The following is a 22221-nucleotide window of genomic DNA, read 5'->3' on the forward strand; positions in this document are numbered from 1 at the left end:
TGATATTAAGCACCATGTTCGCCTCTTTTACAAAAACTCTTTAAGAAGCACTTTGGAGGGAGTTTTAATATTGATAGGTTGCATATATTAAAGCCTCTTTGTGGACTGTTGGTAAATAATCGCAAGTGTACGATATCGCGCAAGTAATATATTTTGGAAGATCAAGTATCGATCCCACAGAAGCAATGGATTAAACAACTAATTTAAATTACTCTTTAATTGGCTAGCTAGAAGAAACAATCGAATTTTGTAACTTAAATTAAATCTAAAGTAAATTAACTCAAATATTTAAACTAGTAAAAGAATGGATTAAGGCTTATTAGTGATTTTATCGTGAATCGAGCTATTCTAGTGCACCGAATCCCACCCTCTCAAGCCTCAAAGATTCGAATAAAATCACAACCTAATTAACTAATCAATTATTAACTTGCTCTCACAATATTAAAACTGAATTAAATAATCAAATTATAATTGTAAAGCAAATTCAATGACTACCTAAATTTCAACCCGCTCTCACGGTGTTTTTCTCTAAGATCTTAATTACCTATGTCTATTCAATTAACAATCTCTCAATTAGTTAATTAAACATAAAATCATGAACTAAGTGATCAATTCAATTCAAGCATTAGTTAGTAATTAAAACACGATTTACTCACTTAAGAAATCCTAATCCAATTCGAAAACTAATCTAAGTGTTCATATCAATCCCCGAACAAGGGATTTAGTTACTCATACTTAAACTTAAATTAAACAAAGAAGAAGATGAAGAATTAAACATAATTAAAACAATAAATACCGGAGTTGTCAATTTCGGAAGAATCGTCTTGATTAAACTTGAAATCTTCACAATTGTTCTTTGCAGAAACTAATTATAAACTACTTATAAACAGCTAGAAAAAGAAGCTAAAACGCTATTTTAATGAAAACTAAAATATAACTAATGTAATCTAATGTGTTAATCTAGGATATTACAAGGTCTTTATATAGTGGAGTAAGCTCTGGAGTCTTCTAATTCGTTTTTCAAAGCGAATTTGTAATAGGAGTTTCGGTTGGAATCGAAGAAGGAAGTTAAATCCAAGTCCAAGTCTGATTAGGCAAATTTCACACATGTCTCGTTCGAGACAAGGGTGTCTCGTTCGAGACATAGACAAAATTGCCTTGGTACGATCGAACCTCCAAGTCTCGTTCGAATCAAAGAGTTTTCGAGAGCTTTTTTCTCGTTTCCTCATGCTTGTCCCGTTCGAACCTCTCCAATTTCTTGATAGGTCTCGTTCGAGACTCATGTTATTTTTCCCTTGGAGTATGATTTCTTCATCTGCAAGCTACGTTTTAACTCCAACGCTTAATCCTTCGTCGATTTAGCTCCAATACTCGATAATCACCTAATTTTCACTGAAACACTAACAAACACTATTAAGCACATAAAACACCAAATAATGTATGTAATTACTAATAAATGTAATAAAAACCGAGTATAAACGACCCTAATTATAGGAGTAAAATACTCCTATCATGGACCAAGCTGCTTCTCTTTGCTTGAGCTACTTGGAAGAAGTAATTTATTTGACTCTCACTATATTATGAAAATAAAGTTCTTGTTCTTGATGGTTTTAACTATTTTTTTCTTTTACAAGAAGGCTTAGTAAATTTTTAAGCATGATTTTTTGAAGTTTTTCAAAGATTTTCATTGTGTGTGTTCTTTTCCTACTAGTCTTAATACTGCATTTTTGGTGCTCATACCAAAAATTCAAGAAGCTAGAGATATCAACGATTTTCCCTTATTGGTCTGATAAATGGGGTTTTAAACTTCTATCGAAAGTTTTGGTAAATCATCTTTCAGTTTTACTTCCTGTAATAATTTCGGATAACTAATTTGGGTTTATTAAAGGTAAACCACATTCAGATTATACATTTGGCTCATAAGCGTAAGGATCAAATTTTTTTCGTTAAGCTTGATTTCAAGAAGTCCTTTAACCCGATCTCTTGGGATTTTATTTTAAAGATGTTGCGCCGTATGAATTTCAAACAGACTTGGATTTAGTGGATTCATTCATTTTTTGATGAAGTTCAACTTTTTGTTGTAATTAATGGAAGTCCAATAAAGAATTTTAATGCGGAAGAAGGAATTTCTCACGATGATCCCTATTTCTCCTATACTTTTTATGTTAACGGTTAAAAGCCTTAGAGCTTAATTGCTCAAGCTTGCTCTTTGGTTTTGATTGAGGGAGTTCGTGTAGAGGGATAAATTAACCATTTGTCCATTTTACAATTTGTTGATGATACTCTGTTTTTTTTATCCTTAATGACATTGAAATGATCCGTAAGATCACTTCTTATCCTTCATTGTTTGGAGCTTTTTTCAAGGTTTTCAAATCAACTTTTAGAAATCGGCAATTGTGGGCATTAATGTTGATGACATTTCAGTTTTGGAAATGATGTTTTATGTTGTTCCTAGCTAGCTAGTTTCGTGGTTGTGCTAATCTACCTATCTTTTTTTAAAATAAAAATAAGAGAGTTCTTTTGGTTTGCATTGAATAAAACAAATATTAAAAGGTCAACAAAATGCCTGAAAAAACACTGAAATGACGCTCATACATAAAACAAAAGTCATACATAATGGTCCATAAATTAAAAAATACACTGAAAAACACGAAAAAAAAACACTTAATATACACCTAAATGACGCTCATACATAAAAAGGTCAACAAAATCAACAGTCCACAACAGTAAGCATACCACGTGTTCACCTTTTTCCAACCAAATTCCGGCGACCTGTCACTTGGCTCCGGTATTATTTTTCTAGTGTTTTTTTAATTCTTTATTTTGATAAATTAAAATAAAGTAAAAATTGTTTAATTGATCAAGTAATTAAGCTCGTCTTTTTTTTTTGACTTTGAATGACTCACTTGATTTTGAAAGTCATTCATGTTTGTATTGTTACTAATCATACTTCATTGTTTTTAAAATAAAATAATCATTTATCTAAAAAAAGAACTTTAAAATATTTTTGTAAATAAGTTTAGAAAGAAGGTGAATGGTGTACTTCTTCTTTTTCTTTTTAACTCAACAATATTAAAATTTTAAATGAAATTCATTTTAGTTCTCATTCTTGGCTTAGTAATGTCTTAATGTTAAAAAAAAAAAAATGAATGCATCTGTGTTAATGAATGTTGCATGAAAATGGTACACCCAGAAGAGAAAAGGGTGAAATTATATATTTATAAAAAGAATAAGTTATAAAGAATAAGAATTTGAAGTTTCTATACCAATAAATTTATATGTCCTAACTAGCTACCCAATCTAATTTGTTTTTGTTGTTGCACTACTAAAACAGCAACTCTAGTATTAAAATCTTTGGAAGCTAGCAAATCTCCAATGATTCCCAATTCTGGAATCTCGGTCCATTCAGATAAACCTAGTATTTGAGGTGTTTTTTCATCATGGCGTCTTCCCAGTATAAAAAGATCGTACTCATCTACTATGGAATGAAGTATAAGCGCAGTTTCCGGCCCATCTTTCACTATTTTTTCTCTATATTCAATATTTGATAAAGGATCAGTTTGGTTCTCAATCAAATCCTTCAATGCCCAAGAGTCGATCATTATATCATCATTATCCTTCGACTCCACGTCTAAACTCTCTGTTACAAGATGAATGACAGTTAGACGCGTACTCGAATCCTTAACTATACGTTTAGATAAAGACAACGCCTCCCGATCATCTCCACCTCCTATGAAAATCATACATATAGAAAGAGATGGCTTTGTTGTTGCCGCCGTTGAAAATGGGTGTCCAAGTTTTCCACGGTCGAAAAATATACCTACAGAACAAGGAGCTTTTTCAAGAACTTTACAATTTACAATCCTTATATCGGCATCCTCAGATGCTATTCGCCCATGGATAGACCATTGCCGATGAAGCGGAAGTAATATAAGAGACGTGAGCTTGTCGAGTGCTAGCGTCGAAATATCTTCATTCATCATCTTAGGTTTATTCATTGCTGTGAAAGCAGATACACGTACACTATCATACTTATTAATTTGATATTGGGTAAATGAAATGACTACATTTTGGGATTGCGGAACAGTTATGAGTCTCTGCTTTTGATGGGAAGTGAGTGTAGGTGTGGCTCGACCGATTAATTTAATGAGGTGAATGACACAAACATCAATTGGTCTATCTTTGGCTGGATGAAAAGCTTCAAGCAGACTTATCACAGAAGTTACATGATCAGATTTGTGAATACAGGCAAGAATTGGGAGGTGTGATTGAGGCTTTAAACTCATAATGTTCCTTGCCTGGTAGCCTGCATATTTTTTTGATGGATCATAGTAACATTTCACAATTGTTGAAGAAAAAGCGGAGCTAACGAAGACGCCAAATGTTAAGAACGCATAAGCATCAGCTCCCACCGTCTGTAAATTACAAAATACAATAATAACTTATGTTGTCAAATGTACTATAATATACTTCATTTATGTTATACAAAAACAGAACCAAAACAGAAAACGCTTACAATTTACAGTTTTAGCATTTCGGTTTCATACTACATAATTTCACAATCTAAATGACTACACAATGTATAATGATATTTAATGGTAGAAATATTATGCCTAAACCTGGTAGTTATTATTTTGGGTGTATAAAATAATTATAGGCCAATTTAGATAAAAAAAAAATCTATTAAGATAAAAGAATTAAGAATCAATTACCCCAATATCTCTAGCATTCAAATTCATGCGTATGTCAACTATGCCTCTGCAATTCATAACTGCGGCATATAAAAATGAATCAGTCAATGGTATCTTTGCATATATAGCAGCTGTGAGAGAGAGAGCAATTTTGCATCCGAATATCAATAAAGCCAAAATCACGTAGAATCTGATTGCTGAAAAATTAGTAAAAATTAGGGCTAAATCAGCTCTCATTACTGCTTGAACCACACCAATAGGCACTAAGAGTTTCAACGTCACAGTTTCGAATTTTTCTACTAAAGCGGATCCTAATGGCGGACCGGCAGGGACAGCAAACCCGAGGATAGCCGACGCTATGCTCCCATACTGGTGGAAAGAATGGAAATAAGCTGTAGATAGAAACATTACTGCCATGATAACTAAAATGTAGGCGGAATCAACAGGTGAACCTTGAGGAGTTTTTCTAATTATCCACAACATTGTAGGGCGGAATATGAAGGCAGCCACCATACTAAAGGCAACAACTGCAAAAGCGTCGATGAGAATATTTTCTATTGGAAGTCTTGCCATAAGAGGTGTAACTATACTCAAAAGGGCTATACCCAAAATGTCGCCGACTAATGCTGAAGATAGTACTAATCTGCCGATCTCTGAATTTAAAATCTCGAGCTCTTCAAGAATATTTGCTATGATTGAAAATGTAGAGAAACATTGCATGATGGTTACATTTATAGCTTCCCCTATCAGGCCATCTTCTTTTAGTTTTTCTCTATGAATTCCTATGACACTCATACCAAGAAATATAGGTACTATGACAATCCCCAAACCGTTGTATATCACCAATTTGCTTGTTCTGAGTAGTTTTCCTACCTCCAACTTTGCATAAGACATGAACATAAAGATTGTATACCCAAAATATGCTAATATAAATACTAAATCTTGACTCTCATGAGGAAATATAATGTTTCTCATAAAATGCAATCTTCCAAACAATGATGGACCGAGAATTATCCCCGTCTGTTTCACATCAAATCATTTCAAAGTCAATTAAAAGTCATATCACATAAAATAGAATAGTTGTCTCGGAAAATATATATATCTACCCCCATTTTAATATATTTGTCAAATTTGCAATGATCTTTAGTTTTTGTCATATAAATCATCGACTTTTCAACTTTTGTCAAATATATAAAAAATCCATTTAGACCAATTGTGTAAACTAATCATTAATTTAAAGTATCCAAAATCTATAAAAATAAATCATGAAAACAAGTTTAAATTGACGATTGAATGTCTTTGTTCCAATTCGTAAAATTGACAGGTCAGAATGTCCAATTTTCTAACCACGAGAATATAATATACTTACAAGAATTTGTGAGATAAGTTCAGTAGTTCCAAAACGCTTGAGGAAGAAATGTATAGTATGGTTTAAAATACAAATGAGACCAATCTGAAGCTCTAAAAGCGGCAAAGAATACTTCCAAAAATGAATAAATTTAGCCTCTCCGAACATGCCATAAGAAGTAATGGAGGAAGGTATAATTCTATAGCAAACATTTGTTAAATTTTGCGCATTATTAAGCTCAGAATATTGAGCGTTCAAGTAATGAACCATTTAAGAAAAAAAGATGTAATCAAATAAAAAAAATGTGTATATAATAATTATGCAGTTTTATTATAAGAAAAAAAGTGGAGAAAAGAATTGACTAATTATATATTTGGTTACATTAGTCTTTTATAGTTGAAAAACAGGAAACAGATGGAAAATACATTTTGAATAAAAACAGCCCTAGTATTAGGGGGAAACAAGTAATCTGCAGAAGACTCAGTACTTACTGTTATAACATCTCTTGCGATTTTAAGCCACAATGCATTTACTTTAATGCAAATTTAAATTAGGTTATAATTAATTTAATTTTTTAAAATAGAGATATAAATTTTAAACGGTAAATTATCGTGCCAAATATTATTATATTACCATTTTCTATTCATAGTTTATTTATTAGAAAATGACACCATTTCTATATATAATTTGTTAAAACTATTAACTTATTTATAAAGTTATAATTTAAAATATACATTTTTCTTTTCCTAATAATTGGGAGGGATGAGATTTGCCCAATGCTTATACCATTTGAACTATAACTCATTGATAAATATACATATTTTTAATTTCACATAATTCTTTTATTAAAAATTATCAAGATTTTAAATTCGTTTTAGTTGATAATTGTATTAATTTAAAATACTTTTTTTATATTTCACTTAGAAAAGTTTGACACAATTTATCAATCTGTCAACATGCACTACACCAAATATGTCCTTTAGGGGCGGTTGAAATCAGGTGTATGGGTAGTTTTAACCACCCTACAAAGTTCAGAGGCGTTTAACCCAGCCACCTAAAATACACTGTCATTCTGGCCGCCGCAACAAAATAGAGGGGAAAATGATAACCGATGGGGTATATACTGCAGATTGTAGGGGCAATTTTATATTTAAACATATATCAATTTTTTTCTATAAATGTTTAAAACCATCTCTACTATTGGTTTGGATGCTAAATTTTAGCACATTTTATGATGTGAATTTGGAATTTGCGGAAAAACTGGATCGAGAATCCGTATTCTATAATTTTTAAAATTCAGCCAGAAAACAAAACAGTGTGCTAATCAGAAAAATTTAGGTCTAATTCGGACGGAAACAAGCCAATAAACAAGACTCGTCAGCTTTCCCGATGAGCCCAATTTGGACCGAATTTCTTCATTAAGGCCTCTAAAATTGAGTTTTGCAATTATGGCTTATTTTAGACTTTTGTTACTTAAACTAGATTTGAGATGAGAATATGGACATCAAAATAAATAATGCAAACAATACGATGAATATATTATTTCTCACCTGCGGTAAGAGTACCTATAACAAGAATGGAGCATTTAAGGACAGAACTTCTCGAGCCATACATGTAGGTGCAAACACATTAACAAACTAAATACATCGAACGTTCTTTGCATCAAATCCATACTCCACATTTGCGGACGATGTTACAACTTCTTGAAGCGTAGTATGAAGTCAGAATCAAAACTCTGTATAATTCCAAAAGTCCAGCCTCAATCTATCTGATTTTCTTTGCCTTAACTAGCTTCTAATAGCTACAAACAGAAAATTCATTTAATGCTAGCAAGAATGTAATGTAAGCCATGATGCTACAAGTCAATCTATACTAGCTCCAAGTCATATTGAAATACTAAAGATAATGCAATGTAAATCAAAGTCACAAAAAGAACACAATAGCAGTTCAAATGAGTTGAAAATTTGTTGCAAGACGAACATAATATGACAGAAATCGTCCAGAAAAATCTTGTAGATTAACTTTGAGATTGTTGAGAATAAACCCAACTCGTAGTAAATCCGGAAGTACGGAATCGATCCCACGAAGACAAGGGGTTTAAAATGAACGAACACGGATCTTGAATTCCAATTCGGAAAGCAACAAACAAATGATTTGGATTTAATAACTACGGACTAAAAATAAGGTAATCAATAATTAATCTATCGATAACAACCAAACAATCAACTATTTAACTTAAAGATTGAAACAATAATAAAGGTAAGTTCAAGGGTTGCTAGCTTAAATTGATAGAATCTTAGAGTCGGGGTTGTAGGATGGCGCCGGTTTTGGGTCAAGCTATTCGAAAGCCCTAAGTTCCGCTCTCTCGAGTCTAAAACTAGGAAAATTGCAATGAACTAATCAACCGATAACTAAATTGCCCTAGCATAATTAGTTATCGACTAACTAGCAAATTACAATTAATCAAGCAAACTTAAGAGACCACCTAATCCCTAAACCGCCCTCGCGTGATTAGGTCCTAGGTTCAAGACTAATCAATTCCGTCTAATTAATTGACCCTCGCCTAATTAATTAGACCAAAATCCTAGGTTAATAGATCACACTAACCTAGGCATTAAGAGCACATAGCCAAAACAAACACAAGCCAAACACAAACCCAATCCCAATCAACTAACAACCTAAATTAACAACCCCCAAACAAAGAGTTTAGCCAACCATACTTATTCTAACATTAATCACAAGGTAATGACTAATAGGCATAATGGAAATAGGATAGATTACCTTGATTAGAAAGTAGAATACCAACATAAACAGGATAATGAAGATTGAATCATGAGAACTTGCATTAAAGTGGGTATAAATCCCAAAATCTGGAAATGTATCAAGAACACTAAAAACTAGAAATATTCTCTAGAGCAAAAGGAAATTCTCTCTACTTTTAGTTGATTCTTACAATAATGAGGTAATGACCTAAAAATAGAGATAAAAGGGGTTATATAGTACTCCCCAAAAAGGAAATAAAAGACATCCTATTACATGGGTGTTTAGCCAAATAAGGAAGTGGGCCTAAGTCTTGATTCTTCAAAATTCGAAATCTGAGCCCATCTCATAACCCTTGTCTCGATCGAGACACTCATTAAAAGAGTGTGTCTCGATCGAGACACTAGTAGCTCAAGAGCTACTGCCTCAATTCTTGGCCTTGTCTCGATTGAGACACTTCCTCTTGTGCCTGTCTCGATCGAGACAAGCTTCTGGCTTCTCGAAGGTTTCGTTTCTTTGCTTTCTTGACGATTCTCTCGCTTCCTTTAGCCAAAACCGCTCTAAAACACTCAAATGCCCTGAAAAGGTAAAGCACGTAATAAGGTACTCAATTCATCTTAAAACACTATGAAAGTAGCATAAAAAGTGCTTTAGAACACCCTAGTAGATAGGAGTATTTTACTCCTATCAAACCTCCTCACACTAAACCTTGCTTGTCCTCAAGCAAGAAATGCATCAAACCACAATTCACTCTTAGCAACTTTGGCAAAAATGAACAAGCATCAACAATCAAACTCCACATCAAGAATGCACAAATGCAAATGTCTAACATCAACAACTAGAGACAATGCAACAAATGAGCAATTCAATTGTCATGACATATTCCAAAGACAAAGAGAATACAATCGCATTAGTCTATGGTCAATCTCGAATAGTCAAGTTATCGCCATCATCTACGGGACATGCAAATATTTGGTTAACAAAAATATTGGGCAAGCTATGGCAATTCGAATATAAAAATTGAACCTAGGCATCAAAATCCTCACTAGGTATCACTCTAACACTCAAGTGTTTGGATAAGAAATTTAAGCACACAAACACGGAATTCCCATAGGTTTGCTCATAGTCCTAAACTCCACTACTTAGCTCGGTGATCAACAATTATCTTATGGGCTTGCACGGGTTGTAACGTGGCCAAGGGTCGGGGTAGGTCAAAATTGATATTTTAGGCTAAAACTTGACTTGAAACTAGTTAAAATATTACTAAGAACTTGGGCTAGCTTGGACTTTTTACATTTTTGAACTCTTTTTTTTTTTTTGAACGCTTAACTCAATCTCATGCCTTTATTTCTTTTCTATCTTTCTCTTCTTTTTTTTTTTTTTGGATTTTTCTTTTCCTTGCATATTTTTGTATTTTTTTTTTTTTTTTTTTTGTATCTTTCTTTTTCTTAGGCACTAATTTCACTTTTAGTTCAAGTTCACTCTTCTTTATGTTCATCAAGCTATTACCCTCTCCTCCTCACACTAGTTGTCAAGTCAAGTTGGGTGAATGAAAGTGGAAAATTAAGAATGGGATTGTGTTGTTAACATGGTAATATCAACAAAGGTCTAAGCTCAAAATTGGCTATCTAAAGGTTTAAGGTAGGCTTTTTAAGCGGTCTCTAGAATGGTTACACCTAATGCCATAATCATTTAATTATCAATCACTCAACAATGCAATTTTGAATGGACACCGAGCAAATTCTAGGAATTCCGGACAAAGTAACACTCACAAAGACAAGTAGGCTCGAAATAACTCAATAACAAAAATGTGGTGTTATGCCTATTGTTCAATCCCTATGTTTTCATGCCAATTATGCCCAAATTATGCCAACACAAATTTTTCACAATTTCGCACATCATGCAACCGTATTAAGCTAAACTATCATTTTCAAGAATCAACAACTAAAGGTCAATTTTTTTCGATCTCTTCGCAACATGTCATGCCCATCACATTTCATTAAGCAAGCATTAAGAATAGTTGTTTAGGCTAGACAAATGCATTATGACATTTAAGTACAAGAGATAGTAAAAGTTGATGCTACTCAAGATATTGCCAAATTCACTAATCTTAAACAATCAACATTTCAAGCTTGGTACAAGAGTTTAGTGGAGGCGACTCAAACATCCTACGACAACTAGACTCAAACGACTCAAACATAAAGAAAACACACAAACATAAAGCAATAAAGATAAAGCGAGATACAATTTCACAACCCTCCTCACACTATTTCTAGCTTAGTCCCTAAAGCATAGAAATATAAAATAAAGCAAGAAATTGTAATGAGAGAGTTAGAAAAAAGCAAATCTCGCTAGTCGAAGTCCGGGGTGGCGGGAGATTGAGGTGGAGTGTCAATCCAAACGATTCCCGAGCCATTCACATAATTGCGGAAATTTTCATCTTGGCGGTCCATCTTTGCTCTCAAGCGCTCTTGCTTGTATTCGAGTCTCGCCATTCCACGCCTTTGCGCCGCTTCCATGCGCTCTAACATCAATCTTTGCTCCTCCCAAGCCCGGCGATTTTCCTCCGCCAATTCCTTGAAACGATAATCAAAAGTCAACCATTGAGCCCCCCCTTGCTCGGGTTTGGCCCCTTCGGTGGCTCGCTCGGGTTGAGACATTTCTCCCACTTTTTCTTTTCCCTTTCTCCTCACACGCTCCTTAACCGGCCGAGCAATTGGTTGATCCCCTTCTTGTCCCACATTGGGAAATTCCGCTCTAAACGCCGCATCGGGTCCATGTCTATTGATCCAACTAGCACGCTTGTAAAAGGGAACCACTTCCCCCTCGTGAACATAAGACGCCGCTTTCAAATGATCGATCCCAAGCCGCCTTGGAGCATGAATAACCCATGGTGCCAAATCCTCATTTGTAATGCCTCGCTCCCAAGTCCGGAGAAGTGTTAGAATCATCCAACCAAACCCCACTTTCTTGTTTTTGTTGCCCGGAACTTCCAATAGCATTTGCCTCAAACGGAATGCAAGGTTTAGCCGAATAGCTTCATCTTCGGGATGCAAAATGGAGTTCAAAGCAAGCAAGTCCTCCTTTGCAACCTTAGAGTATTCATTCCGCCCCATGAACGAATGTCCATACCATTTTAGGACCACCACAATGGCGGTGTCCTTAACCTCATTCACCTTCGATGTGTGAGGATCATAGAAATCCTCATCCGATAACTCCTTCCAAACAACATCCGCATCAAATTCTTCCGGCATAGTAGTCAACCCTTCTTCCCGCATTTCCAAATTCGCACCCAAGTTATGAGCATTACTAACACACTCATTTCCCCTAAGTCGGAAAATGATATTGTCATCCTCCTTTCCGGCCTTGATGGTAGAGAAAAATTCGTAAGTCAATTCCTCCACATAATCGTGCGGAAGTTCCGCCAAGTAACGCAAACCCAACACATCCAAGTGTCTTTTCACATCTCCTTCAATCCCCAAATCCCTCATAGCTTTCCAATCAATCTTGAATGGCTTGGCAATACCCCTAGCACGGAGTTTTTCGTATGTCTCCCCCTCTTGTACCGAACGACATTGGAATGGAGTTTCAAAACGCCTTGTTAGGGCCTCGGGGGTGTTCGGTCCGAATTTCCTTGCACCGGAGGCGGATTGCTTGCGAGTAGCTCTCTTGGGTTGTGGTTGTTCTTGAGTAGGAGGAATTGAGCTTGTGGCGGCGTTGATGGTGGCGGTGGAAGCTTCCTTAACGGTCTTAGCGGTTCGAACCATAGTGAGAAGGACGAAAAGGGTATCCGAAAACGTATTTTGTTTGAAGTTTGGTGGTGGTTTGGTGGTGGCAATAGGGTGGCCGAATTTTCTTGGAGGAGAGATGAAGAAGCTTTGATTTTGCTAAAAATGGCTAAGATAGATGGAGAAGATGAAGTGGTGGGTGAGCTTTTATGGTAAAATTCTAATTTCAAAATGGAAGCCCAAGATGTTGCCACTTCATCCATCCATGTCTTTTGTGTTTCTTAAGAATGGCTAGGATCGTGCCACCTCATCAATCCATGTGCTTGTGTTTGAACCAAATTTGAATCCCCCTCTTTAAATATTGTCTCGATCGAGACACCTGGGTAAGTGTGTGTCTCGATCGAGACACTAGTAGCTCAAAAGCTACTGCCTCGATTTCCCTTCTTGTCTCGATCGAGACAGCTCCTTTAATGACTGTCTCGATCGAGACACCCAAAAATGAGCGGAATTCCATTTTTTTCTTACTTAGCCTACACAACACAAACAACACACCCGGCATAAAATCCAACAACAAAAATTTAAAATAACAACTAAAATACTAAAATTAATTGACTAAGAAAATGAAAAGACAAGGATTAAAAATCGAACCTCTCGGGATTGCCTCCCGAGTGCGCTTGTTTTAAGTCGAAAGCTCGACCGTTCCATTACATGAGACTTACGAAGGAGGGGCTAGATAGACTTGTTCGCCTATTTGATCCGTCAAAGGTCCCAAGTAGGGCTTGCAACGGTGTCCGTTGACCTTAAACGTTTCCCCCTTTTGGTTTTCCAATTCTAAAGCTCCATGGGTTGCTACATGCCGAATCTTGAAAGGCCCACTCCACCGAGATTTTAATTTTCCCGGGAACAATCTCAACCTTGAATTGTAGAGCAACACAAAGGCTCCTACCTCAAAAGTCTTGGGTGAGATGTGAGCATCATGCCACCGCTTTGTTTTCTCCTTATAGAGCTTAGTATTCTCATAAGCATTGAATCGGATTTCATCCAACTCATTGAGTTGTAACATGCGCTTCTCACCCGCCGCCTTGAAATCATAATTCAACTTTTTGATGGCCCAATAAGCCTTGTGCTCTAATTCCACCGGTAAGTGGCACGCCTTTCCGTAGACAATGCGAAAAGGGGACATACCAAGCGGTGTTTTAAAAGCCGTCCGGTATGCCCACAAAGCATCGTCTAACTTTAAGGACCAATCCTTTCGAGACCCATTCACCGTCTTTTCCAATATTCTTTTCAACTCACGGTTGGACACCTCGACTTGGCCGCTAGTTTGGGGATGATACGGAGTTGCAACTCGATGATGTACGTTGTACTTCTTCATTAAGGCGTCAAATTGCCGGTTGCAAAAATGAGACCCCCCATCGCTTATGATGACTCTTGGTGTGCCAAAACGATTCACGAGATGCTTGAGAAAACTTAGGACAACCTTGGCGTCGTTTGTAGGCAAAGCCTCCGCTTCCACCCATTTGGACACGTAATCCACACATAACAAGATGAAAAGCTTCCCGTGAGACATTGGAAAGGGCCCCATGAAGTCTATCCCCCAAACATCAAATATCTCCACTTCTTGAATGGAGGTCAATGGCATCTCATCCCGTTTTGAAATGTTTCCAACCCTTTGGCAACGGTCACAATGCCCCACAAAGTCCTTGGCATCACGAAATAGGGTCGGCCAAAAGAACCCACTCTCAAGAACCCTTGCGGCGGTTCTAGATGACCCATAGTGCCCGGCATAATCCGCTTCATGACAATGGCTCAAGATTGGCATCATTTCCTTCAATGGCACGCACCTCCGAATCATCCCATCCCCACATACCTTGAATAGGTAGGGTTCATCCCACAAAAATCGTTTCACATCGCTTAAAAATTTCTTTCTTTGATGATGGGATAGATCCGGAGGCATGATATTCGAAGATAGGTAGTTTGCAATATCCGCATACCAAGGTGTATCGACTTCCGAGATCACCATCAACATTTCATCCGGGAATTGCTCATTAATCTCCACTCCAATTGGGATTGCTTCCGGGTTCTCAAGCCTTGATAGATGGTCCGCAACCACATTTTCCGTTCCCTTTTTATCCCGGATTTCAATATCAAATTCTTGCATCAATAGGATCCACCGGATTAGGCGAGGCTTTGCATCTTGCTTGGCGAAAAGATGCCTCAATGCCGCGTGGTCGGTAAAAACAATAGTCTTGGCCCCAAGTAGATAAGACCGGAATTTATCAAGAGCAAAAACCACGGCGAGCATCTCTTTTTCCGTGGTGGTGTAGTTCAATTGAGCCCCCGCCAAAGTTCTACTAGCATAATAAATCACATGGACTCGCTTCTCCTTACGTTGCCCCAACACACACCCTAGAGCTTGGTCACTTGCATCGCACATGAGCTCAAAAGGTAAACTCCAATCCGGAGTTGAAATGATCGGAGCGGTCACAAGTGCTTCCTTCAATTTCCCAAACGCCTCACAACACTCCCTTGTGAACTCAAATGGGGCATCCTTCACTAGGAGATTCGTCAACGGCCTTGCAATAGATGAGAAGTCCTTAATGAATCGCCGGTAAAAACCCGCATGGCCTAAAAATGCCCGGACTCCCTTCACCGTGGTCGGGGCAACCAATCTCTCGATTACCTCCGTCTTAGCTCTATCCACCTCAATACCTTTCTCGGAAATCTTGTGCCCGAGCACAATACCTTCTTCAACCATGAAATGGCACTTCTCCCAATTAAGTACCAAATTTGCTTCCTCACACCGTTTCAATACGCGTTCAAGATTTACCAAGCACTTATCAAAAGAATCCCCAAAGACGGAAAAGTCATCCATAAACACCTCCATAATATCTTCAATCATATCATTGAAGATTGAGGTCATGCATCTTTGAAATGTAGCGGGTGCGTTGCATAGACCAAAAGGCATCCGGCGGTATGCGAAGGTACCGTAGGGGCATGTGAAGGTCGTCTTCTCTTGGTCTTCCGGGAGAATTAATATTTGGTTGTATCCGGAGTACCCGTCGAGGAAACAGTAAAACTTGTGACCCGCTACTCTCTCCAACATTTGATCGATAAATGGTAGCGGAAAGTGATCTTTTCGGGTTTCCGCGTTGAGCTTTCGATAATCAATGCATACTCTCCAACCGGTCACCGTTCTTGTGGAGATTTGCTCTCCCTTGTCATTTTCCACCACCGTTATACCTCCCTTTTTAGGCACGCATTGAATCGGGCTAACCCACCCACTATCCGAAATAGGGTAGATTATCCCGGCGTCGAGGAGCTTGACAATCTCTTTGTGCACAACTTCCTTCATATTTGGATTCAATCTCCTTTGCCTTTGAGTTGATCTCTTCGACTCGTCTTCAAGATGAATCTTGTGCATCACAACTTGAGGGCTTATCCCTCGGATGTCGGAAATTTGCCATCCCATGGCCAACACATGACTCTTCACTACTTGAACAACCCTTTTCTCTTGCTCTTTTGAAAGCTTATCGGAGATGATGATGGGGAGCGTTCTGTTTTCTCCCACAAATGCATATCGGAGGTGAAGTGGTAACGGTTTCATTTCAACAATTGGTGGCACCTCGGAAGATGGGGGTGTCACTCCTCCTTCTTTTATCAAGATTTCCGGCCTTGGCTCCTCTTCTTCGGAATACTCACCCTCAATGTCATCGGAATGGAAGACAACCTTTGAAACTCGAGAAAAATCAGTAATTTCCCCATTACAGCTTGTCTCTTTCGAGACAGAGGGGTCCAAAACGAGACAAGGAGTGATTTTCCCTTGTCTCGATCGAGACACCCCTGTCTCAATCGAGACAAGGCCAAGATTTGGGGCAGTAGCTTTTGTGCTACATGTGTCTCGATTGAGACAGTTTTCTGGGTGGCTGTCTCGATCGAGACACCCCTTGCAGTGGTCAAACTCTTCCAAATTCCGTGAAACTCCTTGGTTGATGACTTCCACATTCTCTTTCAATTGATCTTCCACAAGATTGTCCACCAAATCAACCCTCATGCACTCTTCGTCCTCGATGGTGTTCCGCATCACCCTCTTCATATCAAACTCCACTTTTTCCTCATCAATTCTCAAGGTAAGCTTTCCGGCATGCACATCAATAAGAGCACGCCCGGTGTTCATGAATGGGCGGCCAAGGATCATAGGACACTCTTTATCCACCGCGTAGTCCAAGATTACAAAATCCACCGGAAAGATGAATTTATCCACCTTAACAAGCACATCTTCTACTATCCCATACGGCTTCTTGAGAGAGTGATCGGCTAGTTGTAGCACCATCGAGGTATGCTTCACCGGTTGTTCACCAAATAAGGACCTAAAAAGAAACAAAGGCATCAAATTAATACTTGCACCAAGATCACATAAACAATTTATAGCATTAGTATTTCCAATGGTGCAAGGAATAGTGAAACTCCCTGGATCCTTTAGCTTTGTTGGTAGGTTGCTTTGAATTATAGAACTACAATTCTCCGTGAGGGGTATTGTTCCGCCTTGCTCCCAACTACGCTTATTCATGATGATGTCTTTCAAGAACTTCGCGTATTGGGGCATCTCTCTTAGAGCATCCGCCAAACTAAGGTTGATTTGAAGTTTCTTGAAAACCTCAAGGAACTTATGGAACTTTTGGTTGTCCGGTGCCTTCCTTAGCCGGCTTGGAAATGGTACTTTCGGAACAAAGGGTGGAGGTGGTGGAGGTCTCACATATGCTTCCTCGATGTTAATAGCCACCTCCTCACTAGCATTAGGTAGTTCTTGACTAGAGCTAGCGACATCAATCACCACTTGAGGCTCATCCTCCTCTACAACATGCTTCTTCCCATTGGCCTTCTCAAGATTCCTCCCGCTTCGGAGCTCTACCGCTTTAAGATGCTCTCTTGGATTGTTTTCCGTAGTGGACGGCAATCCCCCTTGAGGTCTTCCTTGAAGCGAAATTGCCATTTGAGAAATTTGGGTTTCCAAATGATGAATAGTGGAAGCTTGGTTCTTCTCCCGTTGCTCCATTTTTTCCAATTTCTCAAGTACCTTGGCAAGCACATTTCCCTCATCCGTGTTCCGTGGTTGTTGAAAACCGGGAGGGTGTTGCGGTCTACCACCATAGTTGTTCCCATGGTTTGGATTTCCTTGGTAGGGACCTTGTTGTTGTGGAGGTCTATTGTGACCTTGAAAGTTTGAACCCGCTTGATTTGACCCTTGAGCATTGCCTTGCCCCTCTTGATTTCTCCACCCAAAATTTGGATGATTCCTCCATCCGGGGTTATAAGTGTTGGAATAAGGATCATTGGCTTGCCTTTGACCCCCGATGTAGTTCACTTGCTCACTCATACTTTGCCCCGTAACTAGGCATTCGCCTCCCGAGTGGTTGAGATCCCCACAAAACTCGCATCCTACTTGGACATAGGCCACCGGAGCATTTCTTGGGGCAACTTGTTTCCTTAAGGCATCCACTTGCGCTTGAAGTGAAACATTTTTCTCCTTGATAGCTTCCATCTCTCTAACTTGGTCAAGCGTCATTACCGACTTTTGACTAGCCGGTGCTCTTCTATCCGTGGGCCCCCATGTGCTACTAACCATGGCCAACTTTTCTACCAACTCAAGAGCCTCTTCATATGTCTTTTGCATCAAAGACCCCCCCGAAGCCGCATCAATAGTGGCTCTAGTGGTGATATTCGTTGCATCATAGAAAATTTGAATCACATGCTCCTTGTTAAGCTTATGATGGGGAACACTCCTTTGTAGATCCTTAAAGCGCTCCCAAGCTTCATAGAGCGACTCCCCGTCGAATTGCACAAACTCAAGAATGTCTTTGGTTAGCTTTGTTGTCTTGCCATGTGGAAAGTACTTGTTAAGAAAAGCTTGAGCCAACTCCCGCCAAGTATGGATCGATTCATTGGGTAGAGATTGAAGCCACAAACTAGCTTTATCCCTCAAAGAGAAAGGGAACATCCGGAGCTTGATTTGGTCCGCGGTTATCCCATGAAGCTTGAACGTATTAAGGACCCCCAAGAACTTGGCTATATGGGCATTTGGGTCCTCATGCTTCAACCCAAAGAAGGCACAACGGTTCTCCAAGAGTTGGATAGTACTCGGCTTGATCTCAAAGGTCGCCGCTTGAACCGGCATAGCAAAACATCCGAACGTGGCATTATCCACATCCGGCAAGAAGAACTCGCCCAAAGTTTGCCTCGGTTGATTTTGCACTTGCGGTTGCACCCGAGGGCGAACATCCCTTGGTCGCTCTTGTTGCCTTTGTTGATTCACATTCTCAAGTGGAGGAGGGGGTGGATATTGTTGTTCCCCTTCATCCACTAGAGGATTGAATCCTTCTTCTATCTCATAATCATGTCCGTCACCCTCCATAACTAAAGGAATTCGGGCTCTTCTTCTCACGCCTCTTTCGTAACTACCGAGATCCTCTTGGAAAGGTTCTAGTGGAAGATTAGCACGTCGTGTATTATGCATACACGAAGGGTAGATTCCTACACACAACAAAGACAAGAGAACCGAGCGTAAATCACGAAAACACGCAAGATGAACAACAAAAGGTAAAAACAGAAAATAATGCTAACTCGACCGAATTTCAAAATACTTTCAATCAATTAAACGCAACCTTATCCCCGGCAACGGCGCCAAAAACTTGTTGAGAATAAACCCAACTCGTAGTAAATCCGGAAGTACGGAATCGATCCCACGAAGACAAGGGGTTTAAAATGAACGAACACGGATCTTGAATTCCAATTCGGAAAGCAACAAACAAATGATTTGGATTTAATAACTACGGACTAAAAATAAGGTAATCAATAATTAATCTATCGATAACAACCAAACAATCAACTATTTAACTTAAAGATTGAAACAATAATAAAGGTAAGTTCAAGGGTTGCTAGCTTAAATTGATAGAATCTTAGAGTCGGGGTTGTAGGATGGCGCCGGTTTTGGGTCAAGCTATTCGAAAGCCCTAAGTTCCGCTCTCTCGAGTCTAAAACTAGGAAAATTGCAATGAACTAATCAACCGATAACTAAATTGCCCTAGCATAATTAGTTATCGACTAACTAGCAAATTACAATTAATCAAGCAAACTTAAGAGACCACTTAATCCCTAAACCGCCCTCGCGTGATTAGGTCCTAGGTTCAAGACTAATCAATTCCGTCTAATTAATTGACCCTCGCCTAATTAATTAGACCAAAATCCTAGGTTAATAGATCACACTAACCTAGGCATTAAGAGCACATAGCCAAAACAAACACAAGCCAAACACAAACCCAATCCCAATCAACTAACAACCTAAATTAACAACCCCCAAACAAAGAGTTTAGCCAACCATACTTATTCTAACATTAATCACAAGGTAATGACTAATAGGCATAATGGAAATAGGATAGATTACCTTGATTAGAAAGTAGAATACCAACATAAACAGGATAATGAAGATTGAATCATGAGAACTTGCATTAAAGTGGGTATAAATCCCAAAATCTGGAAATGTATCAAGAACACTAAAAACTAGAAATATTCTCTAGAGCAAAAGGAAATTCTCTCTACTTTTAGTTGATTCTTACAATAATGAGGTAATGACCTAAAAATAGAGATAAAAGGGGTTATATAGTACTCCCCAAAAAGGAAATAAAAGACATCCTATTACATGGGTGTTTAGCCAAATAAGGAAGTGGGCCTAAGTCTTGATTCTTCAAAATTCGAAATCTGAGCCCATCTCATAACCCTTGTCTCGATCGAGACACTCATTAAAAGAGTGTGTCTCGATCGAGACACTAGTAGCTCAAGAGCTACTGCCTCAATTCTTGGCCTTGTCTCGATTGAGACACTTCCTCTTGTGCCTGTCTCGATCGAGACAAGCTTCTGGCTTCTCGAAGGTTTCGTTTCTTTGCTTTCTTGACGATTCTCTCGCTTCCTTTAGCCTAAACCGCTCTAAAACACTCAAATGCCCTGAAAAGGTAAAGCACGTAATAAGGTACTCAATTCATCTTAAAACACTATGAAAGTAGCATAAAAAGTGCTTTAGAACACCCTAGTAGATAGGAGTATTTTACTCCTATCAGAGATCTGTAATAGTATAGACACCAGTCTCTTAGCAAATTGCACTGGACCCCTTAAATTCTAAATCTAAATCTAAAAAGATATTAAACTCTGTAGGTTACCAGACGTTTCTCAAATTACAGAAAAGTCACTAAACAAACTTTTCTTACAAAATGGTCACTGAACTATACCTTTTATTATAAAAGGCTACACCCATAAAAAAACAGACCGTTTTCACGCAAAAATATAACATTTTTGCTTACGTGGCAATCCGAAATTACAAAAATGAACATAGTTCAGTGACCTTTTTGTAATAAAAGGTATAACTTAATGACTTTTTTGTAATTTACAAAAAGTTTAATGATCTTTTCGTAACAACAGAATCATTTTTGTAACAAAAGATATAGTTTAATGACCATTTTATAAGAAAAATTTATTTAGTGATCTTTTTGTAATTTGAGAAAAAGTTAGTGATTTATGGAGTTTAATATCCAAATCTAAAATGAAATAAAATCAATCTATTAAAACCTAAGATGAAAACTCTATTCAAAATAAAATAAAAAGCTTCAAAAGAGAAATTTTGAAAGAAATGGTTTATATCAAAAAATGTTTAACGATCTATTACCTCAAAAATGTTTTGATTTTCTAGGAATGTCGATAATGAAACTATGATTTGTTTTCAGTATTTGATCAAAGTTTTATTAAAAAGAGAGAGAAAATGGATGGCTCTCAAGAAGGAGAAATACTTGTGTGAAATAAGTTTACCACGTAGGATTATTAACTATCTATTTATCGTGTAACACGTGTCATTAATAAATGTCAATAATAAAACTTTTTTAAAACGTAATTACTGTATTAAGGTTTTCATTTTTACGCTCCCTGCAGAATTAGAGATGGTTTAGACCGCCTTTACATGCTTTCAAAATTCATAACCATCCCTGTAAACTCCGTTAACTTTAAAAGAAAAAAAAAATCATCGCCTCTTTCAGAAACCCTTTTCTCGTGCAGTGACGATGGTGAGACTTTGTATAAACTCAACAGGGTCTCTATATGTTCTTTCAGGATTAGAGTGTTTATCTTAAGATTCCCTAAACCTAATCCTAATGCCATGCCGAGTTCAATCTCCAACAATCAGCAGCATGTCTCTTTCAGAAAGCAGGACTTAAGGACATCTTTGAGGGACTCTCAATCTTATGCTCAACCTGTTAATATACATCCAATTATGTTGATATCTTAAATTGTATAATCAAATTTTCAAAAAAAAAAAAAAAATTGGATGAAGGCTTGAGCATGGAAGTTACTGTAAATAACAGGTTGATTAAGTAATTAACTGAAATTAATAGTTTGAAATGAAATTAATTGGTGTTATTAGAACGAAGTTAGGATTTTGGATTTTTGGTTGAATGTTGTTTATGGCTATTGATATAAATATTAAAGATTGAATATGAAATGAGTTTTAATGGTGTAGAAAGCTGGAAATTGATGTTAAGTGTGGTGTTTAGGCTATTGATAAATCACTAAAAACGGAGGAATGATCTACTAGAACTCTGGATCTGATAACAGAGAATACAATCAGAAAGAACGCCGGAAAGGGTTTTTCGGACAC

General features: G+C 37.7%; 2 protein-coding genes across 2 annotated transcripts; both read right to left on the reverse strand.

Moving 5' to 3' along the window:
* Window positions 1-3287: 3287 nt before the first annotated feature.
* LOC126674640 (cation/H(+) antiporter 11-like) lies at window positions 3288-9631 on the reverse strand. Its single transcript, XM_050369126.1, has 6 exons — window positions 9541-9631; window positions 9255-9377; window positions 8821-8909; window positions 7590-7604; window positions 4713-5711; window positions 3288-4415 (listed from the first exon to the last, which is right to left on the reverse strand). The coding sequence occupies exons 1-6, from the start codon at window positions 9629-9631 to the stop codon at window positions 3288-3290; spliced, it is 2445 nt and encodes an 814-aa protein (XP_050225083.1).
* A 3304-nt stretch (window positions 9632-12935) lies between these two features.
* Window positions 12936-18939, reverse strand: LOC126674659 (uncharacterized). Its single transcript, XM_056104925.1, has 4 exons — window positions 17893-18939; window positions 17605-17741; window positions 14357-17497; window positions 12936-13855 (listed from the first exon to the last, which is right to left on the reverse strand). The coding sequence occupies exons 1-4, from the start codon at window positions 18937-18939 to the stop codon at window positions 13243-13245; spliced, it is 4938 nt and encodes a 1645-aa protein (XP_055960900.1). The 3' UTR covers window positions 12936-13242.
* Window positions 18940-22221: the final 3282 nt, after the last annotated feature.

This window comes from Mercurialis annua, linkage group LG1-X (genome assembly GCF_937616625.2).
Source record: "Mercurialis annua linkage group LG1-X, ddMerAnnu1.2, whole genome shotgun sequence".
Lineage (NCBI taxonomy): Eukaryota > Viridiplantae > Streptophyta > Magnoliopsida > Malpighiales > Euphorbiaceae > Mercurialis > Mercurialis annua.